Consider the following 24,373-nt stretch of genomic DNA (forward strand, 5'->3'; position numbering starts at 1 on the left):
ATGCCCTGCAATGGGAGAGAAGAATAGTTTGGAGCATTTTTCTAGGAACAGGCCTGGCTGGTGTTGCTGCATACACAGGCAGCGCTGGAATGAGGTCTGTCTGCGAAGGAGACCCGGGTTCTTCCTCACTCTTTGCTCTGGCACTCTGGGGCTGCCACGCCTTTGTTTTGTGGACTTTTGCACTGTAAACAACTCTATGAGGGAGCTGCTCCTGTAATGATTTCCTCTCATTGGCCTGCTCTGAGTACCCTTGATCCCTGCCAAAGTACAAAGGGCATCAGAGCTGGATACATAATTTCCAGTTTCTGTTTCAATATAGTGCTCAGATTCTTCAGGCAGCTCAGAGTAGCTCTGTCACAGACCCTTGGAAGCTCAACAGCTGGTAGCTTTTGGCTATGGATATGTGATCCATGATAGGCAATGTTGGAGGGCAGTAAATTGGTGAGATACCTTAAAAAAGTGTTGTCTGGGTCCAAAACTGGGAGATTAAATGGAGGGTGAAGCACGGCAGGAAGCAAAGTAAAATCCCGTGAGTTGGAATTATTGGTGGCTACCTGTTTCATTTTCTTCTCTTTGTAGGTGCTGTGTCTAGGATAGAGTGCAGAGCAGAGACTTTGCTGGTAAGTAATGATATCCCCAAGTGAAAGCTGCTTTCTTACTCCCTATCCTCAACAGGACAGCAGGGACAAAATAAGATGGGAAAGTTCATGAGCTGAGATAAAGCCAAGGTGAACATTGGGCAAGACAGACTTGAATTGGGGGAAGTAAATTTATTGCTAATTAAAATAGATTTCAATTGTGAGAAAAGAAAATTATTGCCCCCCTCCATGGATTCCCAGGTTCAACTTCACTCCTTCATTCCTGACTTTTCTACCCTCTCCTACCAAAGCAACGCAGAGGGGAAGGGAAATGGATGTTCTCCTCACTCTGTAAGACTTGCCATCTACTCCTCCATTGTTCTGAAAAATTTCCCCTGCTTCAGCATGTTCATTTCCCATGGGCTGCAGTCCTTCAGGATAAACATGCTCTAGCACGGGTTCTTCTCCGTGGACTGCAGCTTCCCTCGGGGCCTGCCCACATGCTGCAGCATGGCCTTCTCAATGGCTTGCGGTGTGGATCTCTGCTCCATGGACCTCCACAGGGACACAGCTGTCTCTCTATGGACTTCAGGGAAATCTCAGTGTCAAGTGTCTTTTTTTAAAATGTGTTTTTTAGGAAGATACATTTTAGGGAAAATCAGTGGCACAGGTCAAAGCCAGAGAGGTCAGGGTCATTTCTGTGGTGCTTACCATGCACCATAAACACAAATTCCTCAGTTCTGGGGCAAACCTGCACTTCCCAGCTGGAGGGGGTCTCTTTTTTTGAGAAGTGAATAGATTTCTGACCAGACCAGGGATACTGCACAATTTGACAGCTTTGGAAAAACCTCTACTTTAATCTGGATTTCTTTTCCAATGCAGGGCAGAGCAAGCAGCCAGGTGCCCATCAGCTCTTCTGCACTTGTGTTGTCTCCTGACTCATCTGTCTGCTCCTGAAAATGGAGTATGTCTGGTGTTGGCTCAATGATTCCAAGCAGTGGATTGAGTATGGGAAAGAGGTGAAATTCATCTGCTGTTCATGCCAAAAGTTTTTGTTAAGCCATCTTTGGAGAGTTCTTTAGAGTGTGTTGTTCTGCAGCTGGTGTGTTCTACACGCACCACTGGGTGCCCTTGCAGTGCTGCTCCAATGCCTGGGTGGAATTGTCTTCTTAATTGTCCCTCAAAGCAGGACTGGAACTCTGTGAAAGCTTTCAGGGGTCTGGCTTGGGAAGCGGGTGCATTTTCCAGAGATGACAAACATCATTTGGCTGGAGCTGACCACACAGGCTGAAGGCTGCTTTGTTGCTGCTGTTAGAAGCAGCTGTGCTCAGTGGGGTACCCCTCCATCTCTGTAGAACAAAGTGCTTGAAGCCATAGAGACTTACTTCAAAACATCCTCCTGTCATAGGGGCCTGGGGAAACATTAATATTTCCCCACAGTGGCACCTAAACCAAAGGTGGTTTCTAACATGTATAATTTCCTTGTTCTTTCTGCAGCACCCAGGTCATGTCACTGCCACTGTAACATCTGCATTTCTGGAGAATGAATATCAAGCTGACAAGAATGGTGTTATTTTTTTCAGGGCTGGTTCTCAGCAGTATAAGTTAGACTTTGCAGGTGAAGTATCTCCTTGTTTTAAGTTCATTACACAGTGCAGCTGGCTTGAAGGTTTTCACACCATTCTGCATCTCTCTCTCTCTCATTCACACCATCTGCATCTCTTTGAACAGCTCTTCTTCCTCCTGCAAATTTTCTCCAAGCAGAAATTGAGCAGTAGGTAAATTTCTCTAAAGTTTTGAGATGCTCCACTTGAACTTCTACACTTGGGCATCTATAGTCAAAAAAACATACCTGACAATATTGTACATTCAGAAGAAGAGTTGAGAGTAAATGCTTCATGGCACCTTGGCTTATACATTTGTGTTTATACACCTGAAAAGGAAGAATGAGAAATCAGGGAGGGGAAAAAAAAAGGCACTGAAAAGTCAAAAGGTGAAGAAGTGAGCCTATTGTGAACATCTTGCAAACTACTTACAGGGAGAGAAAGCACAGGGCAGCAAACAAAAATTTAAGGCTGGTTGCATAGAGAGAGAAATGGGAAAATGAAAAATGCTTTTCTGTTTCTAATTTATTTACCCGTCTTAAAACTCCTGTTAGCTTTCCAAACTTTAAATGTTTCCTGGCATGAGTAAAGAGTGGTGTTTAAAGGAGGAAACAATGGATAATTAGCCATGTCACCCAGCATGTGCTCTGTGATATTGTTACAGGACCAAGAAGGGAGGGCAGGCTTTACTTTTAGCACCATGGAGCAGCCCTGTGCTGCCAGAAAAGCCAGATTTGAGTCCCCCATTGCACTGAAAACTCTTTCCTGCTGTAGGCCTGCCATCTGATGTGGTTTTCTCTGGCCAACAGCCTGGATATGAATACCAGTGCAGGTGCAGTTGGTGCTTGGTTGCATTCAAGTTTCACAGCCTGTGCTAGCAGGTGGTTGACCTTGCAGATCTCCAAGTAGGAGCAGTGCAAATGGGAATGAAGTTTGCACTGGGTTGGGTGGGATAGAGAGAGAACCACAATGCAATATTCAGAGCTACCTCCTTTTTTATTTTTACTTAACATGGAAGAGCCTGTCCCTAGACAATGAATTATCTCCTTATTGAGTTACTGTGTTTTTCTTTCAAGACATGGTCCAAACAAATGTGCTCTTTAAAACTCAAAGAAGTGTTATTCGACTCCCTAAGCAGTCTGAAGATGGACAAGATGGAAGGTAATACACATTCATTGTTTAACAGTGTCTCTAGAGGACAGCACCTTTCTGCTAAGAAGTTCCTCCTATCTGCCTAGAATGCAATTTTATATTTCTTAAATTAATTTTTAGGTACCTTTTCCTGACTGGTTTAACAGTACATTTTGCAGTGATGGTATTTGTAAATTATGCAACACTTCTGTAAAACTCTCTGGAGGGATGTTAGCTGGCAGTCTATGGCAGCTGCGAAAGACCACTAGAGCAGATCTGTCACACAGAGCTGACACAACTGTGCTGGGAATTTTTATTCCTTGATTTATGCCCCAACACTAACAAATAACTGTGCAGTGATTAGGAGTGAGGGGCTGCCAATCCCAAGAGCTGTGGTGCATGTGGATGTCATCCCTTGGAAAGCTGAGGATAAACTAAAAATCAGAACAGGCAAATCCACTGAAATGAAGTGAATTAGAGGCACTTACTTGAGATACCCTATCTTATGGCTTTTTCTAAAAGAAGTTCAGCTTAACAGAATTTGAACACATCTGCTATAAATGCTATTTGTGCTACTGATTTATTTTAGTAAGAGCTATTTCTGCTTTAGAAACTCACCAGCAGACAGTGCATGGGAAGCTGAGGGTTCAATTAAAGTGTTGGTTCAACCTAAGGTGTGTTCATTCAAAAAGAAAACAAACTATATCTCATTAATGGATGCCTGAGGACTGCTTTAGTGCCTGTGGTTAGATTCCCCAGAAGGGGGATTTGGTTAGGAGTATCACCAGTGACTGTCTCCTTTTTCTATTCTGTAGCCAAAACATGACTCTGTCACATCCTGTCTATCCTCCACAGTGGGACCAAACTGCACTACCTGATATCGGGTACAAGGTAGGACTTTCCAAGTCTCCAGTGGGTGGGGACAGCTCTCTCCTGTACTGATTTTTCCAAGAGCACAATTCAAGGCAATTGAGATGTCACCAGCTTTTAAATTTGTATTGTAAAATAAGCAGCTATGATGTGAGACAAGACTGACAGTTTCATATTCAGAATGGACATGTGTTTCCTGGGAGTGTCTGAGAATGATGTGTTATCATCTCCCCTATGATACCACACAGGGTAAGAAAGGCCATTGCTTTTCATACCTGTCCTTTGCACTCTCCCAAGGCACTTCATCCCCTGATAAACCAGATTAATTGTATCTTAAGGTGGTATTTCCTCTGTCAGTTTGGGGCAGGATGTTATTTGCTGTGGTAAAACTGCAGCATAGCCCTGTCGGGAAGGAGCTAGAGTATCAGATTAAGGTGAAACTTTCACTCTGCTTCAGCCTGAATGCTGCTGTGTATTTCAACTTTAGGTTACTCTGAGCTAAAAATAGTCCAGATGTGGAGGTGCATCCTCAAAAGGAAGCTCATGTGGGGCTGCACTGGTTTCCCTCAGCCAGTGCTTGTGCTTCCACATGGGGAGTGATGGTAAAGGAGGGTTAATAGGAAAAACTGAAGAAGCTTGTGATTTTTGTGGTAGGCCTTTTCAGCAGATGTGAGAAGGTTGAGGAGTCCTTTGGAAGGACTGGGAGCTGTTACTCTCAGTAATACCTTATTTTTAGTGCTTTAAAAATTTTCAGTTGATACAGCTCAGCAATGATTCCCAAGAATATACAAAAATCAAGATGCTGTTTGAGAAGACAATGAAAAATTGTTGCATCAACCAACTGCAGAGGATTCAGAATCCAACACTTTGGGACATTTTTCAGTGGTTTGTATCTATTTTATTTCATTATCCTTACTGTATGAGAAGACTGGTATTTCCTGATCTGTTGTCCTCCATAGTCTACATTTGGAGCTGCCAAATTCAGCAGTCCAGCAGATATGAGGCTGCCACATATCTCTCTGCCCAGGTCTGGATGGTGGCTCAGACTTATGACTGCCCCAAAACCTGGCTCCCTAAGGCTGAGGCATTCCTGGGGCAGTCCTGGAAGAGGACTGGGGCTCCTCTCTCTGTGACTGAGTTGTAGGCATCTGTCCTTTGCATCTGTGTTCTTTTGTGTGTGTAGAAATGAACATTTTATCCCTAGCAAGATATGTGTGTGATTCTTGCTAGTGTTATTCAAAAAGTAAATTTCTTTCCTTCATCATAACCGAGCTTTGGTGTTTCAGGTTTATTCTTTTAGTTTTAGCCTCTTCCACATAGGAGTCAGGAAAAAAAAAATCTTCACTGTGGCTTCATACAGCTCAGTTTTATAATCATATTTATGTATTCAGGATTTATATAACATGGGAACTGACCAATTCCTAGTCAAGAGATGTTTGTCTCTTTACTCTCTCATGTGGTATGAAGTTGTGGGTGACACAGTCCGTAGTGCTGCTGAGAACTTTTTGTTTTGCTGGCAGGAGCCAGCTGTGCAGCAGGGTAACAGCAGAAGTGCAAAGCAGGCAGTAACCCCACTGAGAGTGGTTTGTGTCACTGTTCCTCTGTGACCCAGAAGTAGGAGGAGTTGAGTTGGGAAATTTTCCTTGTTTGAACCAGGAAAACAAGTAGTTCTCTTTTTTTTTGGTTGTTGCTGTTGTCTCTAGGCAAAAAGAAAAGATGAAGAAGCTCCATCAATTGAAAGGGGTGAATGAGAGGCTCCTGTTCCATGGCACAAGTCCATCGCATGTGTCTGCCATCTGTGAGCAGAACTTTGACTGGAGACTCTGTGGGACTCATGGGACAATGTATGGAAAAGGTACAAGTGCAGAAGGTTCTAGGGGCTGTAGCAGCAGGGACTGCAGACCCCAGCCAGGCTGGGGGATGTGGGTGCGAAGTGACCGATGGTTCCTGACCCATGTACTCCTGCCTTTAGGGCACTCTCACCTGTGTACATCTGCATTGCTTTAGGTAGCACCCACAGCAGCAATCCCATTCCAAGAAGGGCTAAAAACACCTATCTTTGCCACAGGCTCTTGGACAGGTGGGACTGGCAGGCTGATGGTGAAATGTGGACTGGAGTTTGTCAGTACTTTACAATAAGCCAGTCTGGGAACACCTGGCAAGAATCTTCCCACACACTGTAGGGCTAGCTGGGGTTGTTGGATTGCTGGCTGCCAAGGTGCTGTTAGCACGTGTTTGTCCCTTGGCTGGTGTATTGTCTGACCTGTGGCTTTTTCTGCTCCCCAGGAAGCTACTTTGCCAGAGATGCCAGCTATTCCCATGAGTACTGTTCCTCTCTCGGTGGGCGCTACAGCATGTTCGTAGCTCAGGTTCTCGTTGGGGACTTTGTGCAGGGGAACCCTGAGTACTGCCGCCCTCCACCCAGAGACAAAAATTCAAACAGACTTTATGACAGCTGCGTGGATGACCTGACAGACCCTTCCATCTTTGTCATCTTTGAGAAGCAACAAATTTACCCTGCCTATATCTTGGAGTACAGCCTTGAGACCAGCTGTGTGGTCCTGTAATGAATGGTGGAATGTCTTTTGAATTTGCACTGAATAAATTACTCTTCGGTACATTTATTTTAAAATGTTTGTTCAATTTTAGTTGTAGCTTTAGAACACTTTGTAATGCAGTGAACCAGCATCAATCCCCTGATTGTTTTGGGGGCATAGTATTTTGCTAGGAGCTATTCTTTCCCCAGAAGCGGTGCCAAGCTTTAACATTCACCATATCTCTAGCCTGGAATAGGGATGTACCTGCCTTGCATACCATAATGCAGTGACACCTGCTGAGTTAAAATTACATTGATCCACTGATATGGTCACCTCAGCTTGATTCCTGCCTGTGATGGTGCTGATATGCCAAAGGGAGACTGGGCAGGGAATGGGAAGAAGGAAAAGTGAAAGTACCTACATCATGGCGTGTCTTTGAAGTAAATGGCAGGAAGCTCCTGCATCCTGAAGTCTTTATAATTAATGTGGGCAAAGAACTTTGCTTTGTTTCCTGGTCACATTGCTGAAATTTCTTCTTACCTTGTTCTGCTGTGTCAAGCCTGCATGTCTCTGTGACACCCTGTCCTTCCTCTGTCCCCACTGGATTTAGGTCAAGAAAAGCAGGGATATGGCAGCTGCTGAAGTGAGATCCCCACCATGCCATGATACCACCAGTAAGAAAGTCCATGGTGAGCTGAATGGTGGCACACAGCAGTGTCCCACCAGGGCTGTGGAGCCAGCTCCTGGAACAGTGAGACACAGGGGCTTTGTGAGAGCTGGCTGCTGGCACGGCCACCTCCTTCCCACCCTGCAGGCTGGTGGCTGTTTTGGATTACCCTGCTGCTGCCTGGAACTTCTGATGATGGAGAAGTGCCCCACTGGTGTGTGCTCCAGCTAGGATGGATGGTGGGGAAAGCTTGAATTGTGGTCATAGTACTTGAAACTTGGTGCATAATGGGATACCATTTGGGGTGAGTGATAGCATGGAAACAAAAATGAATGGTTTATTTTAAAACAGTTGTGATGTGTAAGTTGTAATTCTGCAGAGGAGTCACAAGTGGTTTACTTGTGTGTCCCATAGCTAGGAGGAACCAAGAGCAGGGCTGTGTGTAGAATCCCATCAGCTTTCCTACAGCTGCTATCTTCAGGCACAATCAGTGCCTTTAGAGAATTTTGAAAGACAGGTGACTGCAGTAAGTGCCAAAGCTGCACTAATTCATGCACTTCCATGTCTCACTGCATTTGCAGAAGCCTAAATATTGTTCTTGTGCAAATTAGCGATCTAGTCTTGTCAGTCATGGGTGAGCAGAGAACTTTCCACACAGTCAGGAAGTGAAAATGAAAGTCACTTAAAGTGACTTAAAGTGGATGGGAAGGGACTGAACAGTGACCATTTTCAGTTGTCACCCTGCATTGGTCCTTGCAGCATTCCATAGATCTCCTCCATGGCTTCATCAGCTTAAGGAGGCTTGGATGTGCAGGCTTTGGGCAGAACAGGGGCTGGGAGATGGAGGGTTGGGAAGAGTTTTGTTATTATACAAAATACTCTGTGGAATGATGCCTGTGTATAAATCATCTTCCCCCATTCTTCTCCTCCATGACAGAAGAAACCACCCATCATGTGGGAGAAAGTTATTTCCAGCAAGGTGGGCTTCAGAGTATGATTGCCAAATTCATCAGAGGCAGGAGAAGGTAAGGAAGATCCTGCTGAGAAGCAGGCTAGCCACAGGAAAAGGGGGGGCTGTTGATCTGAAAAAGAGGAAACCAGGCAGAGAACAGAGGACAGGTGCAAACATGCACAGTTTGGAAGAAAAATAAGATTTTCCAGTAAGTCAGAACTATTTCTGACTACAGGGAGAGTTTCTCACAGCCTCCAGCTGCCTCCAGAATTAGATGCTGTGTGTTATATTGAGAAGATCAGGCAGGATCTGGTGTGAGCAGCTGTAACAGTGTGCAGTGGTGTGGCAGTGCTGTGGGCTCTGCAGGTGCTGGAGTACCAGATCTGACATGGAAGTTCTCCTTGAGGAGCCCACACTCTTTCAGGGTCACCCTCTCCCTTTGTGCTACTGCCCAAAGGAGCACTCCTGCCTCCAGGTGGGTGCTACTGCTGTTTCCCCCATGCCTCTGTTGGATGGGGGGGAGCACATGCAGGGAATTCACCTGCTTGAAAACTGACCTAGCCAAAACCCCCACAAAACCCAAACCTGAAATACAGTGTTCAGCATGAGCAGTTTCCAGGTCTGCTTGTGTCGACACCAACAGAGCTGAGCAGGCTGCAGCATGATTTTTAACTGGCATAAGATGATCCTGAACGTCTAGCCCAAGCAGATCTGGGAATCTAGAGCTAAAGACTCGGGAATATTTCAGCCAGCGAGGCACTGGGAGCAGAAGCTGCTAGTAAAAGTGAAAAGCAACTTAATCTATGAATACTTCTTCATGGGACTTTTGCTCCGGATCACAGATTTGCTAAATCTTCTTCCCAACCTGAACCTCTGGCTGCCTCTCGAGTACCTGGGTGCCTTCAAAGTACTAAGCAGAAAGCATTCCTCAGCACCCTTTTAGATGAGAAATGCTTGCAAATCATCAGCAACATGTCCACTAATTGGCAGGCACTTTTCATTCACTTTTTTTTCCCCTGAAAAAAAAATAAGATCTGTTGAGAAAGGGTTACATTGTTTCTGACTCATGCATGTGATTGACAGTTTCACAGTCACCAAGATGGTGATGGGTCAGGTCTGGCCTGAGAAGCACTGATTTGTGAGGGGTTTGCTTCTTCCTAAGTCAGCCAGACTGACACAGGATGGGCAGTGCTGCAGTGGGCTTGTTCTGCAGCAGCAGCCTCTCTTTGTCATCTCCTGGACAGGCTGCTGTGGGCATCAGCAGCTTTTCCAGTAATTTCTTTAGCAATTACTTTTCAGGAACCCACAACTATTCATAAGGATCAATGGATGCATTTTATACTCATAAAAGTAATGTACTTTTTCTATGGGCTCAAATGCCTGCAAGGACGTTAGTTCAAGTGATCTCTTCATCATAATGTATTTCTAATTGATTTTATTGTGGTTCTTTTAGGACTTCACAGCATGCCTAGCTTTAACACAGTTGGTTACATATTCATGCAACTGGTGTAGGCTTTCTATTAAATGACACCTCAGCAAGTTTTCAGGCTTTCTTTTCATTTACTGGTGCCAAGTTTGACTTCTCAGTATTTTTAAGAACCTTTCAACAATTTTGACAGAATTTATTAAGGGATGATTAAACTGCAGAAACCTAATGCTTGATTGAATGTGCTGAATGACGTATTATTTTCCAAAACATTCAAACTGTTAAAAATCAATCTGAGCCCCATAACCTGGCATGACCACTGTGTGGGTGCCAGGTGAAGAAAACACAGATATTGTTCTTGGCATGACATGCTCAACAATTGCATTATTTAACAAGGCTGTTTCTAGATTGAGGGAATAATGGACCCAGATCAGTGTGGTAATGATGGGGGCTGAGGGTTTGTGGAAGGGCAGGAGTCTTTAGTTAGGGGCCTGTTGGAAACAGATCTCAGGCAACAGCTTTTTCTGGTTGTTCCTGTTGTCTGGCATGTTGAGTCCTAGGCATGATTTCCCAGAGCAACTCAAACTGTCTTTACAAGGTTGCTTTTACATCTAGCTTACAAATAGGAGCAATAGGGAAGGCTGACCTGGTTCTTATCCATCTGTTCTTAATAAGCTTAGATTTCCTTTCCAGATGGTTTCCAGCGATGTCAGAGGGCCCATTAATTGGTGTGCTAGTGTTCAACTTAGAAATCTTGGGAAATGTCTACACGTGATATCCCCACCACTGGAGGAAGCTTTGTCTTTACTCACTCCTGAGAAGAAGTTTTATTTCAGTGTGTGCTCTGTAAATAATTTTTCTTGTATCTTCAGCTTTGGTCTCCTTAACTGTATTTTCAATATTGTTTTCCATTTACTAATTCCAAAGGAGGTGTTGGAAGTCACATTGGTCTCTGCTTAAACAATTTGTGCACCCTTTCATTCTTGATTTTTGCAGGCTCTTTCTGACTGCATTTTGCAGATAGACCCTTGCAACTTCCAGTTTGCTTTTCTGTTAAAAATTCCTGCAGGTTTATGGGGCTTTTTTACTATAGCTCTTTTTTACTTTTGCTCTGTAGCATCCATCTCAAGCTGTGATCCATTCTGCTGTCCTGAAAGGCAGCTGACCTTTGTTTTGTCTCTCAGCTCAAGCAAGTTCTTCTAAGAGTCTTTTCATATCCTTTTTCCTCTTTGATACTCATAGAATATGACCTCATTTTAGCAGTGACACAACCTCTGCCTTCACATAACTTATTTGACTGAAGGTCCTCACATCAATCCTAATGTCTTAAAAATCCCTTTTTTTTTTTTTTTTTTTTTTTTTTTTTGTTTCTTTGTTATGTGGGTTTTTTTGGTTAGTTGGTTGGTTTGGTTGGGGTTTTTTTTCACTGAGCAAGTCAAATTCCTTACTAACAGAGTGTCCTCTGTACATTTCCTTAGTCAGAAATGTGATTAGTTTCACTGTAAGCTACTAACTAAACCTATACTTTGAGACAGTGCTATCAAAATAGTTTTCCTATCAGGATCTTCTCCACCTGCTGTTATGCCTGAACAGTCTGAGTAAGTTAATGACATGTCCTGATCACTGGCTTTTCTTTTCCTTCTCAGATTGACCTTTGGATTGTTTTTATCTTCTTCCCTTCAACTTTCAGTTCTACTTGTTCCTGTTAACATGTGGCATCTAGGCAGTTTCCTGAGCTGAAATATGATTAATGACACTCATAAGTAAAAAAGCTGCATTACATAACTGGGAAGACAACTTCCAGGACTCTTCTCTATCTAAATGCCATCAACCAACATAAAATGTAACATAATTCTCTAATGACTGTTAATTCAAGATGATTGTGAAAGTTGTTGTTCATCAAGAGAAGCAGCTCTGTGCAGTGGCATGAGCTACATGGACTGGATAGCCAGGTGACCTATTCCCACACTTGTGGAGGTTTTATTAGGGAACTTATAAATAAAAACTTGCCTTTTTATTAGGCAAATTCGAAGTATTGACTTCTACAGGTAAAACATGGATAACAACCAAATAATTCTATTGTCAACTAACCAAGCTCAGGTGTCTGCTCAATGCCTGTTCTGTGGGCTGGCACACTTCGAGGGCAGAAAATGGCATGCCTGGGTTTGAGCACAGGCAAAAAGAAAATCCAAACCTTTTAGGATTTGTTTTTTTCCCTGAGGATTTGGAGGCTGGACAGAGTTTGGGTTTCCCTTTCAAGACTACTGTTAAGCAAACTGCTAGAAGCTGATAATCTTTTTTCTTCTCCCTCCCTGTCTGTGTGCTCTCTGCATGTCTTGTGCCTTGCCTCAGAGTCTCCCCACATGCATTTTGATCTATTCTGCAGCATCTCATAATTTCACTTATATCACTCATGAGAGGACCATCAGAGGCTGAGACCTGAATGTTGTTTATTTTCTTAACCAAACCAGAGCCTTCCAACATTTCTTTAATTATTTTTTTAAAATATGTTGTGTATGCATCTATGAGGAGAGTGCTCTTTCCTTTTGCAAATCCTAACTTACAGCAGAAACAGTGCCAGAATGCTCTCCTATGTGCTGACAATTGGATCATTTGGAGACCATTTTGAGAGCTGTGGTGATGTTCTCTAATCCTTTCTGGAAGGGCTGAGGAGAAGGCAGCAAGCAGCACAGACTGCAGAGATGGATGGGACTCTGGGGCTGCACCATCCCACCAGTCCCCAACCATGTGTGCTGTGATGAGGAGGGAGCAGTGTCCAGGAAACAGCTTCTGATGGGAGGTGGGGTTCAGCTGGAATGTACTGGGAAACTCCAAGTTGTAGGCAATTACACCTGGTTAGCAAATAAAACGCTGTTCTGCAGGTCTTTTAAGCCAATTTTTTTTTTTTTTCTGATTGATAATTCCTTTTTTTTTTTTTTTTTTTTTTTTTTCTCTCTGAAGTCTCCGAACTACTGTGTTCCTGCTTTAATCTCTGCACAGTCAGAGAAGGTAATTCAGGCTGACCAGACTGGCACTCTCCAGTTTCAAGCAGATTATTGGAAGTATGAAATCAACTTCAAAGGTGAATTATCTGTTTGCTTGATCTCTAATGCAGGTGGGATGTGACTGGTGCTGCAATGCAGCATGTCCTGCACGGGCAAGGCTTGCAGGCCAGGACACAAGAGGAGTGAAAAGCTCTTCACTGATTTTAAGCAGTCAGTACTACAGTAGCATGGAGGGGAGTGTGGAAAGAAGGGGATTCTCTGCTAAGCAGGCACAAGGATAAGTGCAGATGTTGGTGCAAGGAAGGACACAGCCCAAGCAGAAGGAGATGTACAGGATGGGACCTGAGGGTGGTTTTGGGAAGCCCCTGAACATGGCTGCAGGACTGACTGTGCCGGGTCCCTTGATCTTTTGGTCTGGATATCTCCAAGAAGCAAAGTGCTCCTTGAAAAGGGGCAAAACAAGGTGACAATCTGTTCTTCGGCTGTCAGACAGGTCTTGATGTGCGTGTTCAGAGTCATCGCGATTGACACTGAGAGTGGAGATGGCACATGATAAAATGAGAAGATAAACCAAGCGTGCCCCAAAAAGGTGAGCTGAACTTCCTTGGGTGGAGAAGGAGTCCCTGGAGCGCTGTCGGGACGTTTCCCGGAGCCGCCAGCCCCTGCCAGAGCCTTGTCCCTGTCCCTAGGTGGCGGTGCCCGCCCAGCCCGGAGCTGCGGCCGGGCGGGCAGCACGGAGGGGCCGGCCCAGCCCCGGCGCCCTGCGGCGGGGGCGGCTGAGGGCGAGCGGCGCGGCACCGCGCTCGCCCGTGGCGAGCTGACAGCAGCGCAGGATTTTCGGGGTCCCGTCCCTCATGGGCATCTGCACCGCAGTCAGGTCGGTGCCCCGTCCCCAGAAAGTCCCAACTGAATCGCTGCTGCTGAGCACGATGTGCGGATTAGTGCGGAGTGGGGCCCACAGCAGGCAGGGCTGCGGGAGGATCTGTGAGGCAGGGCGTGCTGCAGAGCACACCGGAGGGCTGCAGGGTTACTGCCAATGCTTTTGGCACTGCTAGAACATCATCTGCCTCTTTCATTGCCCGTGTCCATCCTTCTGCACTATCTGCCCATCGCCGGTGCCTGCTCCGTGGGCAGGATGGAAAGCTGCCTGATGGTGCTGGATGAGCACAATCCCTGGGTTGAATACAGCGAGCAAGTGAACATCTCCCTCTCACGCCCAGCTCCCAGTGCCAATCACTCCCTTCCTGCTCTTCTAACCCGACAATGTAGGAAAGACTGTATCATATCAGCACAAGAGGTGTACCAGAGCCTGTCCCTATCACTGGATGACAGAGGTGGCCAAACAAAACTAGGAGCTCAAGGCAGACTTGTAGCGATACTTTTCCAAACTGCTCTGCCTGCCTGCAGCAAATTTTTGCTTGGAGATCTCCTGCCCCAGAGTTTGTATCTATATATGTAATAACCCTGGATGTGTTTTTATTTCAGTAATTATTCCATCACTTTTTAAATCTGTATAAAATTTTACCTTCTGCAACATCTTGTAGCAAATATTCCCACAGCTGAATGGGATATTGCTTGAGGGAGGATCTCCTTTGCCTTGCTTTGAACTTAGCACCTGCTAGCTTTGTTTAATAAAAGGGGTGCAGATATTCTCCCAGTGCTTTCTTTGTCACATCACACATTTTTGCTTTTTTTTTTTATGATTTTCCTCAATGCTTCCAGGAAACACAGCTCTGAAAACAGGCTGCCTTTACAGATGGCTTGGGAATTTGTTGAAAACTCATTTTAATTTGAAAGTTCTGGTGTGTGAGAAGAGCTCACTTTCCATATACTTCTGCTGAAAAACAAGTCTCAAACCAGGAGCCATCGCCATCTATAAACTCACTTGGAAATAGCTCCAGAGCCAGGATTTGCACTTTGTCCTTCTGGGGAGCCTCTATGCCACCTGAGAGCAGTCAGAGGAGGGTGAAGGGCATCAGGGAGCAAAGAGGGTGGCACTGCAGGGGTGAAGGGAGGTGACATGCACAAGTAATCAGATGGCACTACGGCCACCAGTGGTCCTTGGTTGGGGGACACAGAAAGAAGAGATGGACATGAGAGAGACCATCCAACATGCTTTAAACTGAAATAGGGTAAGCTTAAATTAGATGTTATAAAGAGATTCTTTACTGTGAGGGTGGGGAGGCACTGGCACAGGTTGCCCAGAGAAACTGTGGATGCCCCATTCCTGAAAAGGTTCAAGGTCAGATTGAACAGAGCTTTGAGCAGTCTGTGGGAAGGTATTTCTGCTCATGGCAGGAGAACTGGAACTAGATCCAACCCAGACTATTCTAAAATAGTTTCTAAAATTCTATTATATTCTAAATATTTCTAAAATTCCACAAAACACATCAGGGGAACCCTGATACAGCTCAGAGACAAGCCCATGATCTGACTGGTTTAAATCACTGGCTTCTCCCTGTAACTTGTATAGATGCTAAATCCAACCTGTCTGTGACACCTCTGTGGCCCAAAGACATTTGCTTACAAATATATCTCTCCTTTGTCCAGAACAAGGTGCTGCCCCTATAACTTCTGCAGATGTGGCACCATGGCTTCAGATTCATCTGCACACTTTTGAATTTCAAGTGGATTCAAAGGTAAAAAAATCTGTGTACTTACCTGTTGACATACTTATGGGAGAACTAACTGTCATGCAGCTTTTCTTCCAAAATGCCATTGTAAATCATTTTTGCTTGAATGTGAAAGCAATGAGGGAACGTTTCATGGAGTACAGGCAGCATCTATATAACACTGGAAGAAGGGAAGGGGAAGGATGTGAAACATAAAGAAAATGGAAGAAGTTTTTGTGAACTAATCAAAACTGGTGGCTCTAGTCTAAGTAGAGACTTTTTAAAGTAACATTTCTGTCCCGTGATATTATGACACGCTGAGCTAAGATTGTAATATGGGAGCCTTCCTTATATGTTTGTAATTAGGAATTAAAGGGCTGAAATAAGGATATAAGTATGTTGAAGGGAATGAAACTGGATAATTCAAGATGGATACGGTGTCCCTCTTGTGAACACACATTGTGGGTGGTTGTTGTGTGCATTGTAATTTGCCTTTCTATATTAATTCTTTTTATCCTGGTGCACAGTGAGCATGACATGCTGGTGACTTTGCTTTTCCTTGGGTGTTACTGTACTATGCAATTAGGCATTTTTCATGCAGAAACCTTCTCTCCTTCACCCCACACCCCAAACTGCTGTGACCATTGCCTCCAGGGAGAGGAACAGGGAAGGAAAAAGGCCAGGGGCATAGTAGCTTAAACCAATTATGAACTGTATTTGAGTTTCTCTGGTACATACACACCCTATGCAGAGCTTAAAAAGAAGTTGTGTGCAGTGATGATTGCTCATGATATGTTATATTTGAAGGAAGCTGCAAGCTGTGGAAGGCAGCCTTGATTAAAACATTAAAAAGTGTATGTCATTGTCTAAAGGAGCTGGTGTGCATTGCCCTATAGTATCTTCCAAAACAAGTCCAAGGGAGCAAGAGGTAGGTAGGATGTCTCCTCCTCAGGTCTGAGGCTGGAAGAAGCACATGGCTTCTCTGGTGGCCTTGTTCAGCAGCTGGAAACAAAGATAAGTTCATTGAGGGCAAGTGAGCTCTAAGCAGACCAGGGAAACAGTGCTCAGACAGTGACCTCAGCACTACCTCAGCAGCTCCTTCTGGCTTTTATCTTCTCATAGCTCTGCTCCATCACTCTGCTCTTGTGAGTGAGTGTGTGGAGTTCTTATCCTTACATCTTCCCCAGTGATAAAGCTGAGCCTGAGTCATAAGCATAATCTGGGCACCTCACTGCATGGGAGCTGGTGAATCTGGCATTCGCTGGAGAGACTGCCAGGCTCCTGAGGCCTCTGCAGACTCTGGGCTTCCCCAGCCTCTGAAACATCATCTGGTGCTGCTGTTTGGTGGGCAGCACCAGCTGCCAGGTTGTGAGGAGAGGCAGGAATTTTCCTGAGCATCTTTGGCAAGCAGCAAAACAGTGAGAGCACCTGGGATGGGGATTGAAATACGAGGTGCTATGTCACATCAGTGGAAAACAGTAAAGATGTAGTGTGAGTAAGGCAGAATCTAGAGGCCTGGAGAAGGATTCTGCAGCTCAAAGAGGTCTGGTTTTGTCAGGCATTTACACCACTATAAAGGGATCCAAATGTTTGCTCTGCATCACCACTTGGAGTGAGGCACAGTTAAAAAGATGCCCACAATCCTCCCCACAACTTTCACAGGCAGCACTTCAGGCAGCCAGTGAGTGTTTTTCCAGAGAGGGTCTCTTCTTTCAACACAAGAAGAAGAGCTTGTGCTGCTGGGAAGTCAGGTCAGCAACCCTCTAAGGCTTGGTGGCTTTGGAGACAGATTCTACATGAAGGGAAGAAAACATGAAGTTGGGATAATCAGCTCCTCAGGCAATCACCACAGCAGAAGGCTGCACAGATAGCTCCTTTCTGACTGAAGCAGAAGTAGCAGGGAACAGAGGAGGGGCTAGATGTAGGAGCAGCACAGGAGGCTAATGCCCCTGTGTTTTGCAATGACACCTCCTCTCCTGGAAAGCATTCCCAGGGAACAAAAACCTCCTTTCTCATTCGTAGTGCATTTATCTTCTCTTTCAAAAAAAATGGTCCAGAGACACCAGAATCTTCATTCCGTGATAAAAATCTGCAGAAGTCCTAGCACTGCAGTAAGTGGCAGTAGGAAACAGAACAAGAAAAGGTATGGAGTGTTATGCTCATTATTTTCCTGACTGTGGAAAATAATGTCTGTTTATTGAGTCCTCTCCTGCTTTAGAGTGACTCATTGATCTGCTGATGTAGACTGGGTGCAGGTAGGCTGGGTGGTGGGTTTGACAGCGTTGGCAGGCTGTCACTGTGGCAGGCATGCTGCAAGGGGAGTGCACTGAGGAGACATTCCACCGGCCTTGGGACTGCCAGGGCAGCTTCCCACTTTCTGCTGATGACAAGTTACATGGCTGGGGTTGTTCAAAAAAGTCTGCTGGAGATGGAAAAACACCATAATGACATTTCTAGAGTTGTGTTTTATATTCTTCTATTAAGGCTGGTACTGGTGACACGGTGGACGGAGAGCAAGTCCAGCTGAGGCATGCATAGCCATAGAGCCTGGAGAAGACAATTTTGGTTTGCCATGCAGCCTGCTGGTGAGCTGGGAAGATCAGGGAATAAAGCTGACATCCTGTTTTTTGAATGCTGTAGCCTAGAGCAGGCAGAAGATTGGGACTGGAAAAGCAGAGATATCAGTAAGGGGGAATTTGTGCATTGTGGTAAGAACAGTCAAGAAAAGTAAAAGAGAAGAAAATGAGTGTTCTGGTGGGAGCAAAAGCAGATGTTGATAATCTCTTGTGGTTTAGGTGATCTTTTGCTTCTCTGATTCCTCCCCCAGTAGGGGAGTAAAGGGATAGTTTTAATAATTTCTTAGGGTCTCAGCAGACATTATGTGAACAATTTGTGCCATAACATTTTCCTTATAATTTTTTGTCCTGAAGAAGCCAGTATGGCCTGCCTGTGGTAAGGGGAGGTAATGCAGGGATCATGCTTGAAGAGCTGTTGGTAATTTCTTTAGATAGGTCTAGGTTATCATATTGTTAGGCATGTTTATAGGCACATAGCCAAGCAAGGAAGGAAAAGATGACACTTAGCTGAAAGCCCAATGTGATGCCTCTCGTTGCAGAGCTGCACTATAACAATGGACATTTACTTGTTGCTTGTAGGAGAGAACAGTTTGTACAGAATATAAAGACACAAGTTTTCTGAGGCAGTCCCTGAAACATGACCAGGAGGCTCCCTTGTAGAAATCTCTTGAGTTAGTCTTGGTCAAACTTGTTTCAAACAATCAATCAGATGCTCCTTCACACACATCATGTTTCCTTCAATAGGATATGAGGTACATAAATATCTCTTCACATCTGTACAGTAGGTTGGGAAAAGTTGTAGTCTGTAACAGCTTGCATCAAGTTAATTTAAAATACATGCCTGAGTCCAGGAATTGGTTTTGTTAGTTTGCAAACCTGTTACTCCAAAATCTGCAGCTACAAGAGGGACAAGGATGGTTGAGCAGAAGAGCTTTGTAGAGGACACAGTTTTGTCCATTCACACCACGATACTGTGTATCTAAATGGCCAATGCACAGAAATGTTTGTTTATCCGTTGTACCTTTAGTCTGACCTAAATAACAGCTGATTATCTGATCCGAAGGTTGAGCTTCAGTGCTCACTATTCACAGGACTGTTTCTCCTTTAAAACTCTGTCATGCTCTTGAATTTCAAATCAAAGCGTGAACTCTGGGAGACCATCAACTCATTTGGTATTGCTATAATAAGGTTTAGGTCTTGTGTGTTTTTGAAACATCAGGGAGAGTGATTATAAATAAAGTTACTTTGATGACTCACTACAGCAACACCAGGGCTTGTCTATGAGGATGAGTCAGTGCACAAGAAAGATAAATGTGCACTTGATATAGAGCAACAATTTCACCTTCTCTTTTCCAGCTGGCCACCCGCTCTTAAATCCCAGTGTCATTGCACAGCTTGCTTAGGATTGTAGATGTTCTCTGGGCAGAAGAAATGTGCTCCTCAAAGTCCAATAGCTCCTTCGTATTAATGGACAAGCTCTCAGAGGAGGAGTTCAGAGCATGCTGGGACAGGAGGGAAGGAACATGAAAAAGTGAGAGAGGGCTCTGAAAAATCCCAGGCCACGATTGCACCCCCAGTGGGTGTTGGCCAGGTCCTATGGGAGTGACCAGGGAGGTATAACCAAAAGTGTTGTAACACCTTGGTCTGTGTTGCATCAAGTTTTTTTTCCAGCCAGTAGCAAATAGAGGCAAATTGAAACCCTACTTCAGCAAACAAGGATTACAGAATCCACAGTCTCTGGAGAACTCGAAGCCTGACGCTTTGGCGACATTTCCAGCTGTTTGTGTCCACTTTACTTCATTCCCCTGGGTGGCAGTGGAGCCATTCAGATCCTGGCTGGGCCCCTATGCCGTTCTTGCAGCGTGTGGGTGGCTCCCCCTTGGCAGAAGGCAAACCCTCTCCGGCGCAGCCCCGGATCCCAGGCGCATTCCTCGGGAGCCGGCCGCTCCGATTCCCTGATTTACGATGGAAAGAAAAAGAACCAAATCCAAAAGTGGGAGGGGACATGAAGAAAAGGGGTTGGGGCCCTGTGGAATTACATCTCGGTTTATAGAAAATTTATGTTTTAATTAGGAAAACCCAGCAACTGGGAAGATTTTTATTATAATGATGGCTATTATAAACCTGGCATTTATACTTGGGGTGCATTCAAATTTTGTTTTGTAAGTCTGGTCTTATATAAGCCGTTTTTAAAACTATCAGATTCTGTGACCTTTTTTAGGAAAAAAACAGCAAACCATTTTAAGTTCCAGTTGTACATACGCTCCTTGTTGGTAGAACAACATGAGTTGGGGGAATGTTTTCTTTACTGTTTGGCTTCTCGCAACTGTAATGTTCTCATTCACAATGGTGAAGGCCAATTTTTTTTTTTTTTTTTTTTTTTTTTCCACGAAATCTGAGAGGTTGATTAACCACAGCCAGAGGGAGTGAGTGGACTGTTTCTCTAGGGCATGGAAGACCTATATTTAATCCTATCGTTTAACTGAACCTAAAGCTGCCTGTTTTGGGTACCTACCACTATCATTTCACAAGAGAGAGAACAGGACAGGATCACTTGGGCTCCAGGTAAGTAACCAGAGATGCCTCTCCAGATCTGAAGTTTTCCGAGGAAGAAAACAGCACCAAAACAGAATGTTTTTGGAAAAAAAAAGAAGTGGTTCCAGTTGGCATGAACATTTTCTACAAATTCATAAAAAGCATTTAGTCAAAACCCTGGTGGGCTGGCTCTTTGTTTTTCAGGTGTAATGTGTAGTTTTACACTTCTTCTTGTGTCGAACTTGGTCATAATTGAACAGAGCATGAGAAATTAGTAGATAGGTTTGATTTAAAGGCTAGTGATGGAATAAGTATAACGGGTTAAATTAATTTTACTCCTCTAGATAGAGAGAGGAACTGAAATGTTTCAATACATCTAAACAAGTGACCCCTTCAGTTCTTCTCTGAAAACAGATATATTCCATTTGTAGAAAATTTGGTCTGCTTGCTGGCCAATGTTTTGTCAGAAAAACTGTGGTCTGAGACCAAAACTTAGTGTTATTGCTATTGAAACTTAGAGTTCAGGGCTGCAGAAGAGCATGAGAGAGCAATATTTGACCTGTGATCTACTTTCTTTATCCCTGGATGAGATGTGACTAGCATCTAGCATATTCTTTTAATTCTCTTCCTCCACATCAAGACAATCTTGTATTTCTGCATTAGGTCCTGTTGTACTAGCAAAGTTTCTTTTAAATATATTTGAAGCACAGTGTTTTCATGTAGGTAGAAAGAGCACACGGAAAAGAGAAGCCTGGGCAGGAGGTGAATGAGTGGCTCCTGTTCCACAGTATGAATCCATCTGATATGCTTGCTGTCTGTAAGCAGAATTTTGACTGAAGGATCTCTGTGAGACTCATGGGAGACTAATGGAAGAGCTACAAGGGTGTAGGATGTGTCTGCATCAAAATTCTCGGGGAGTTTCCAGAGTGCAGGGAAAATGCTGTGCTTCCCACTGTGTAGGTCTGATCCTAGATCTTTTGTAAGCAATAAAGCAACACAAATCAATGATGAAAGCTGCTAGATCAGCCCCATGTGTTGATGCCTTAAAACAAACTCAAGCAGAAACACCTGGGAAGGAAAGAAAAGAAGGTGCTTGTGGAGGAGTTGGCTGCCAAAATGCTGATAATGGACATTTGTTACTTTGGTTAGGCACTTTCTTACCCATGTTTTTTAATGATTCTTAGGAAGCTGCTTTGCTAGAGATGCCACTTGTTCACATCAATGCTGTCCATCCAGCACAGACCACCACAGCATGTTTATAAGTGAAGTTCTTGTTAGAGATTTTGTTCAGGGAAACCATAACTAATATTGCCTTCCAACCAGGCCTGAAACTTCAGACTTTTGAACAGCTGAGTAGGTAATGAATGAAATCCTTCCATCTTTGTCATCTTTGAGAAGCACCAGATTTACCTGGCATATATATTGGAGGATACACATTCATCCTGATAAAGATGATGTCAGATGTAACAATGTCTTGCCTGAAAATAACATTTCAAGGTTCACCTTTTTTGAACTCTATGTTGCATATAAGAACTTTGTATCTGACATTCAACTATACTGCAGCTGTTTCACTTACAGGAAGGAAACTTAAGTATAACTTATGGAATGGCTGGGTCCAGTAAGAGTGTTGTTTTCCTTCTAAACAGGCTGGTAGCAGTTAAATCATAATAAATAATATATTTATTATGATGATGATTTATTATTATATATATATATGATATATATTAATAATATATTTATTATGGTGATGATTTAGATACAAGTGCAATGTAGATTTAAATGTGCCTTGTGGTTAATTTCTAAAACTAATTGCTTCCATGTAAGGTATGGTACATAAGTAGATGTTTTTTAGGACATACATGGGAAAATGAATATAGAAATGGGGGAAATGGAGTACAAAAAGCATGTTTGAGGGGTGACTCTCTGGACTTGTTTTTCCATGGAGAGAAGATCATCAGCATCTTGTCAGTGTAGGAGAAGTAGACAATAGGCTCTGAGCTGTTTTTGTCCTGTGGTTTGGCTGCCTTGAATTTTGTGGCAAGAAAAGGCTTTTAGATCATATCCTAAAGGACTGTTACATCATGTTCCCTAATTTCTCTGCTGGTCCCATTTGGTTATCTTGCAATAAGAATCATAAGGGCTTCAATTCAGATGGAAAAAAAAAAATTCCTGGATAACAAAGAAGCAAATGACTCACTGATCTTCCTCAGTTTGCCTTGGGTATTGATCATGTCCTGAAGCCAGAATGATGAGACCCATCTTCACATAACATGTCTGAGAGAATGGGGAGATGCCACAGCCTCTACTGCAGTGCAGTCATACCACAAATCAAAACAACAGTAATCTCTCACTCTTCTAGAAAAGAGTGAAATTGTTCTTTTGAGCTGTGAGTGTCCTCCTGAACTGCAGGCTGGGCTGGGATTTTACCTTAAGGTGCTTAGACAACCTTCCTCTCAAAATTTGAAGGATGAGGGCAAAACCTTCCTTGGATTCACAGCAGGATATCATAGTGGAGTTCTATCTGGTGTTGCCACACAGGTGTGCAGCAGCCTGCTGTGTGCCTGGCCCTCCCATGTAGTGGGCAGCGTTGGGATGTTAAACTGGATCTGCTGTGGAGCAGTGCAGGTGCCATTGCAGGCAACTGTTGCTCAGCTTTTGCTCACAGCGAGGGAGGAGGAAGTTAGGACTGAGGTAACAGTGACTTCTCCTGTACTTGCCTGAGGGTTGGTCATGGGCCAGCTGGAAGCAGCTCCCTAAAGTTCTGCCCTGGTGCCAGTCTGTACACTCAGTCAGCCCTGGCCCCTGTCGGTGTAGGAGCACTTCAGCAGGGCACCACAATTGCTTTGAGTCATTTTCACTCTGCTGGGAATGAGATCTCCCAGTCTTGCCCAGAGCTGAGTTTGGGGTTATAATATTTGAAACACCTGAGTGTTGGTGGCCCCATCGTGGCTGGGAAACACTGTGAGGAGTTCTGCAGCCTCTGCCAGTGGGAAACCCTGGGAATGTAGGAAATTGATACTAGAAAACATCGTGGGAAGCCCATAACTAATGCTGGGGATGGAGTTTGCTGTTTCCTGATTGCTCTTAGGACTTCTCACCCTGTTTTTCGGTGTGAAGTCTGCCTCTTCCACTCATGACAGTGCCAAACCAGAGCTTCCCTGGGCTTAGGTCAAGAAAAGCAGGCATATGGCAGCTGCTGAAGTTAGATCCCCACCATGTCAAGGCACCAGCAGTGAGGAAGTCCATGGTGAGCTGAATAATGGCACACAGTAGTGTTCCACCAGGGCTGTGGAGCCAGCTCCTGCAGCAGGGAGCAGTGAGACAGGGGCTTTGTGAGAGCTGGCTGCTGGCACGGCCACCTCCTTCCCACCCTGCAGGCTGGCATTGGTGGTGGCTGTTTTGGATTATCCTGCTGCTGCCTAGCACTTCTCTGGGGGACTGAGAAGAGCCCCACTGATGTGTGCTGCAACTGGGATGGATGAGAGATTTTTCTGCCATCTAACCTTTCAGCTATTTTAATGTTTTCTGTAGGAAATCCCCAAAGTTAATTGGTCCCCAGACTGCACTGTTGCACTTGATTTAATTCCACTGTCCTATATTTTTGAGGGGAGTTGGGGCATTTGAGCAGAAACTGAAGGTTTTTCTTATGCAAACTAGTGAGCTCATCAGGAGCCTCATGGACATAATGGATGTGGATCTTGTTTACCTTGTCTAAGGACAGGGCTTCTTTGAAATCCGTAGGTAAAGATGCATTGGAAGGGTGATGTTCACTAGACAACTCTTCCATTTGTTGATAAGTTTGTTCTTTTAACTTTCCAATAATAACAAATCCAAATCTGTTCTTGCTCCTCTAGCCCACCTGTCCTCCTAGGTGATATTG

General features: G+C 44.3%; 1 protein-coding gene across 1 annotated transcript; it reads left to right on the forward strand.

Moving 5' to 3' along the window:
* The first annotated feature begins 313 nt into the window (after window positions 1–313).
* LOC128807713 (protein mono-ADP-ribosyltransferase PARP12-like) lies at window positions 314–6,803 on the forward strand. Its single transcript, XM_053978264.1, has 9 exons — window positions 314–441; window positions 580–620; window positions 1,461–1,597; window positions 2,076–2,196; window positions 3,259–3,343; window positions 4,129–4,204; window positions 4,938–5,068; window positions 5,887–6,038; window positions 6,470–6,803. Exons 3-9 carry the CDS (start codon window positions 1,538–1,540, stop codon window positions 6,748–6,750), a joined length of 906 nt encoding a protein of 301 aa, XP_053834239.1. The 5' UTR covers window positions 314–441; window positions 580–620; window positions 1,461–1,537; the 3' UTR covers window positions 6,751–6,803.
* The last annotated feature ends 17,570 nt before the right edge of the window (window positions 6,804–24,373 follow it).

This window comes from Vidua macroura, chromosome 5 (genome assembly GCF_024509145.1).
Source record: "Vidua macroura isolate BioBank_ID:100142 chromosome 5, ASM2450914v1, whole genome shotgun sequence".
In the NCBI taxonomy this organism is placed as follows: Eukaryota; Metazoa; Chordata; class Aves; order Passeriformes; family Viduidae; genus Vidua; species Vidua macroura.

Excerpts from the sequence above, each read along its gene's own strand:
- LOC128807713 (XM_053978264.1), top strand. The coding sequence starts at position 1,538 with ATGGAGTATGTCTGGTGTTGGCTCAATGATTCCAAGCAGTGGATTGAG. Across the intron at positions 5,069-5,886 it reads CTTTGGGACATTTTTCAGTG|GCAAAAAGAAAAGATGAAGA; the intron begins GTTTGTATCTAT and ends TGTTGTCTCTAG. Across the intron at positions 6,039-6,469 it reads TGGGACAATGTATGGAAAAG|GAAGCTACTTTGCCAGAGAT; the intron begins GTACAAGTGCAG and ends TCTGCTCCCCAG.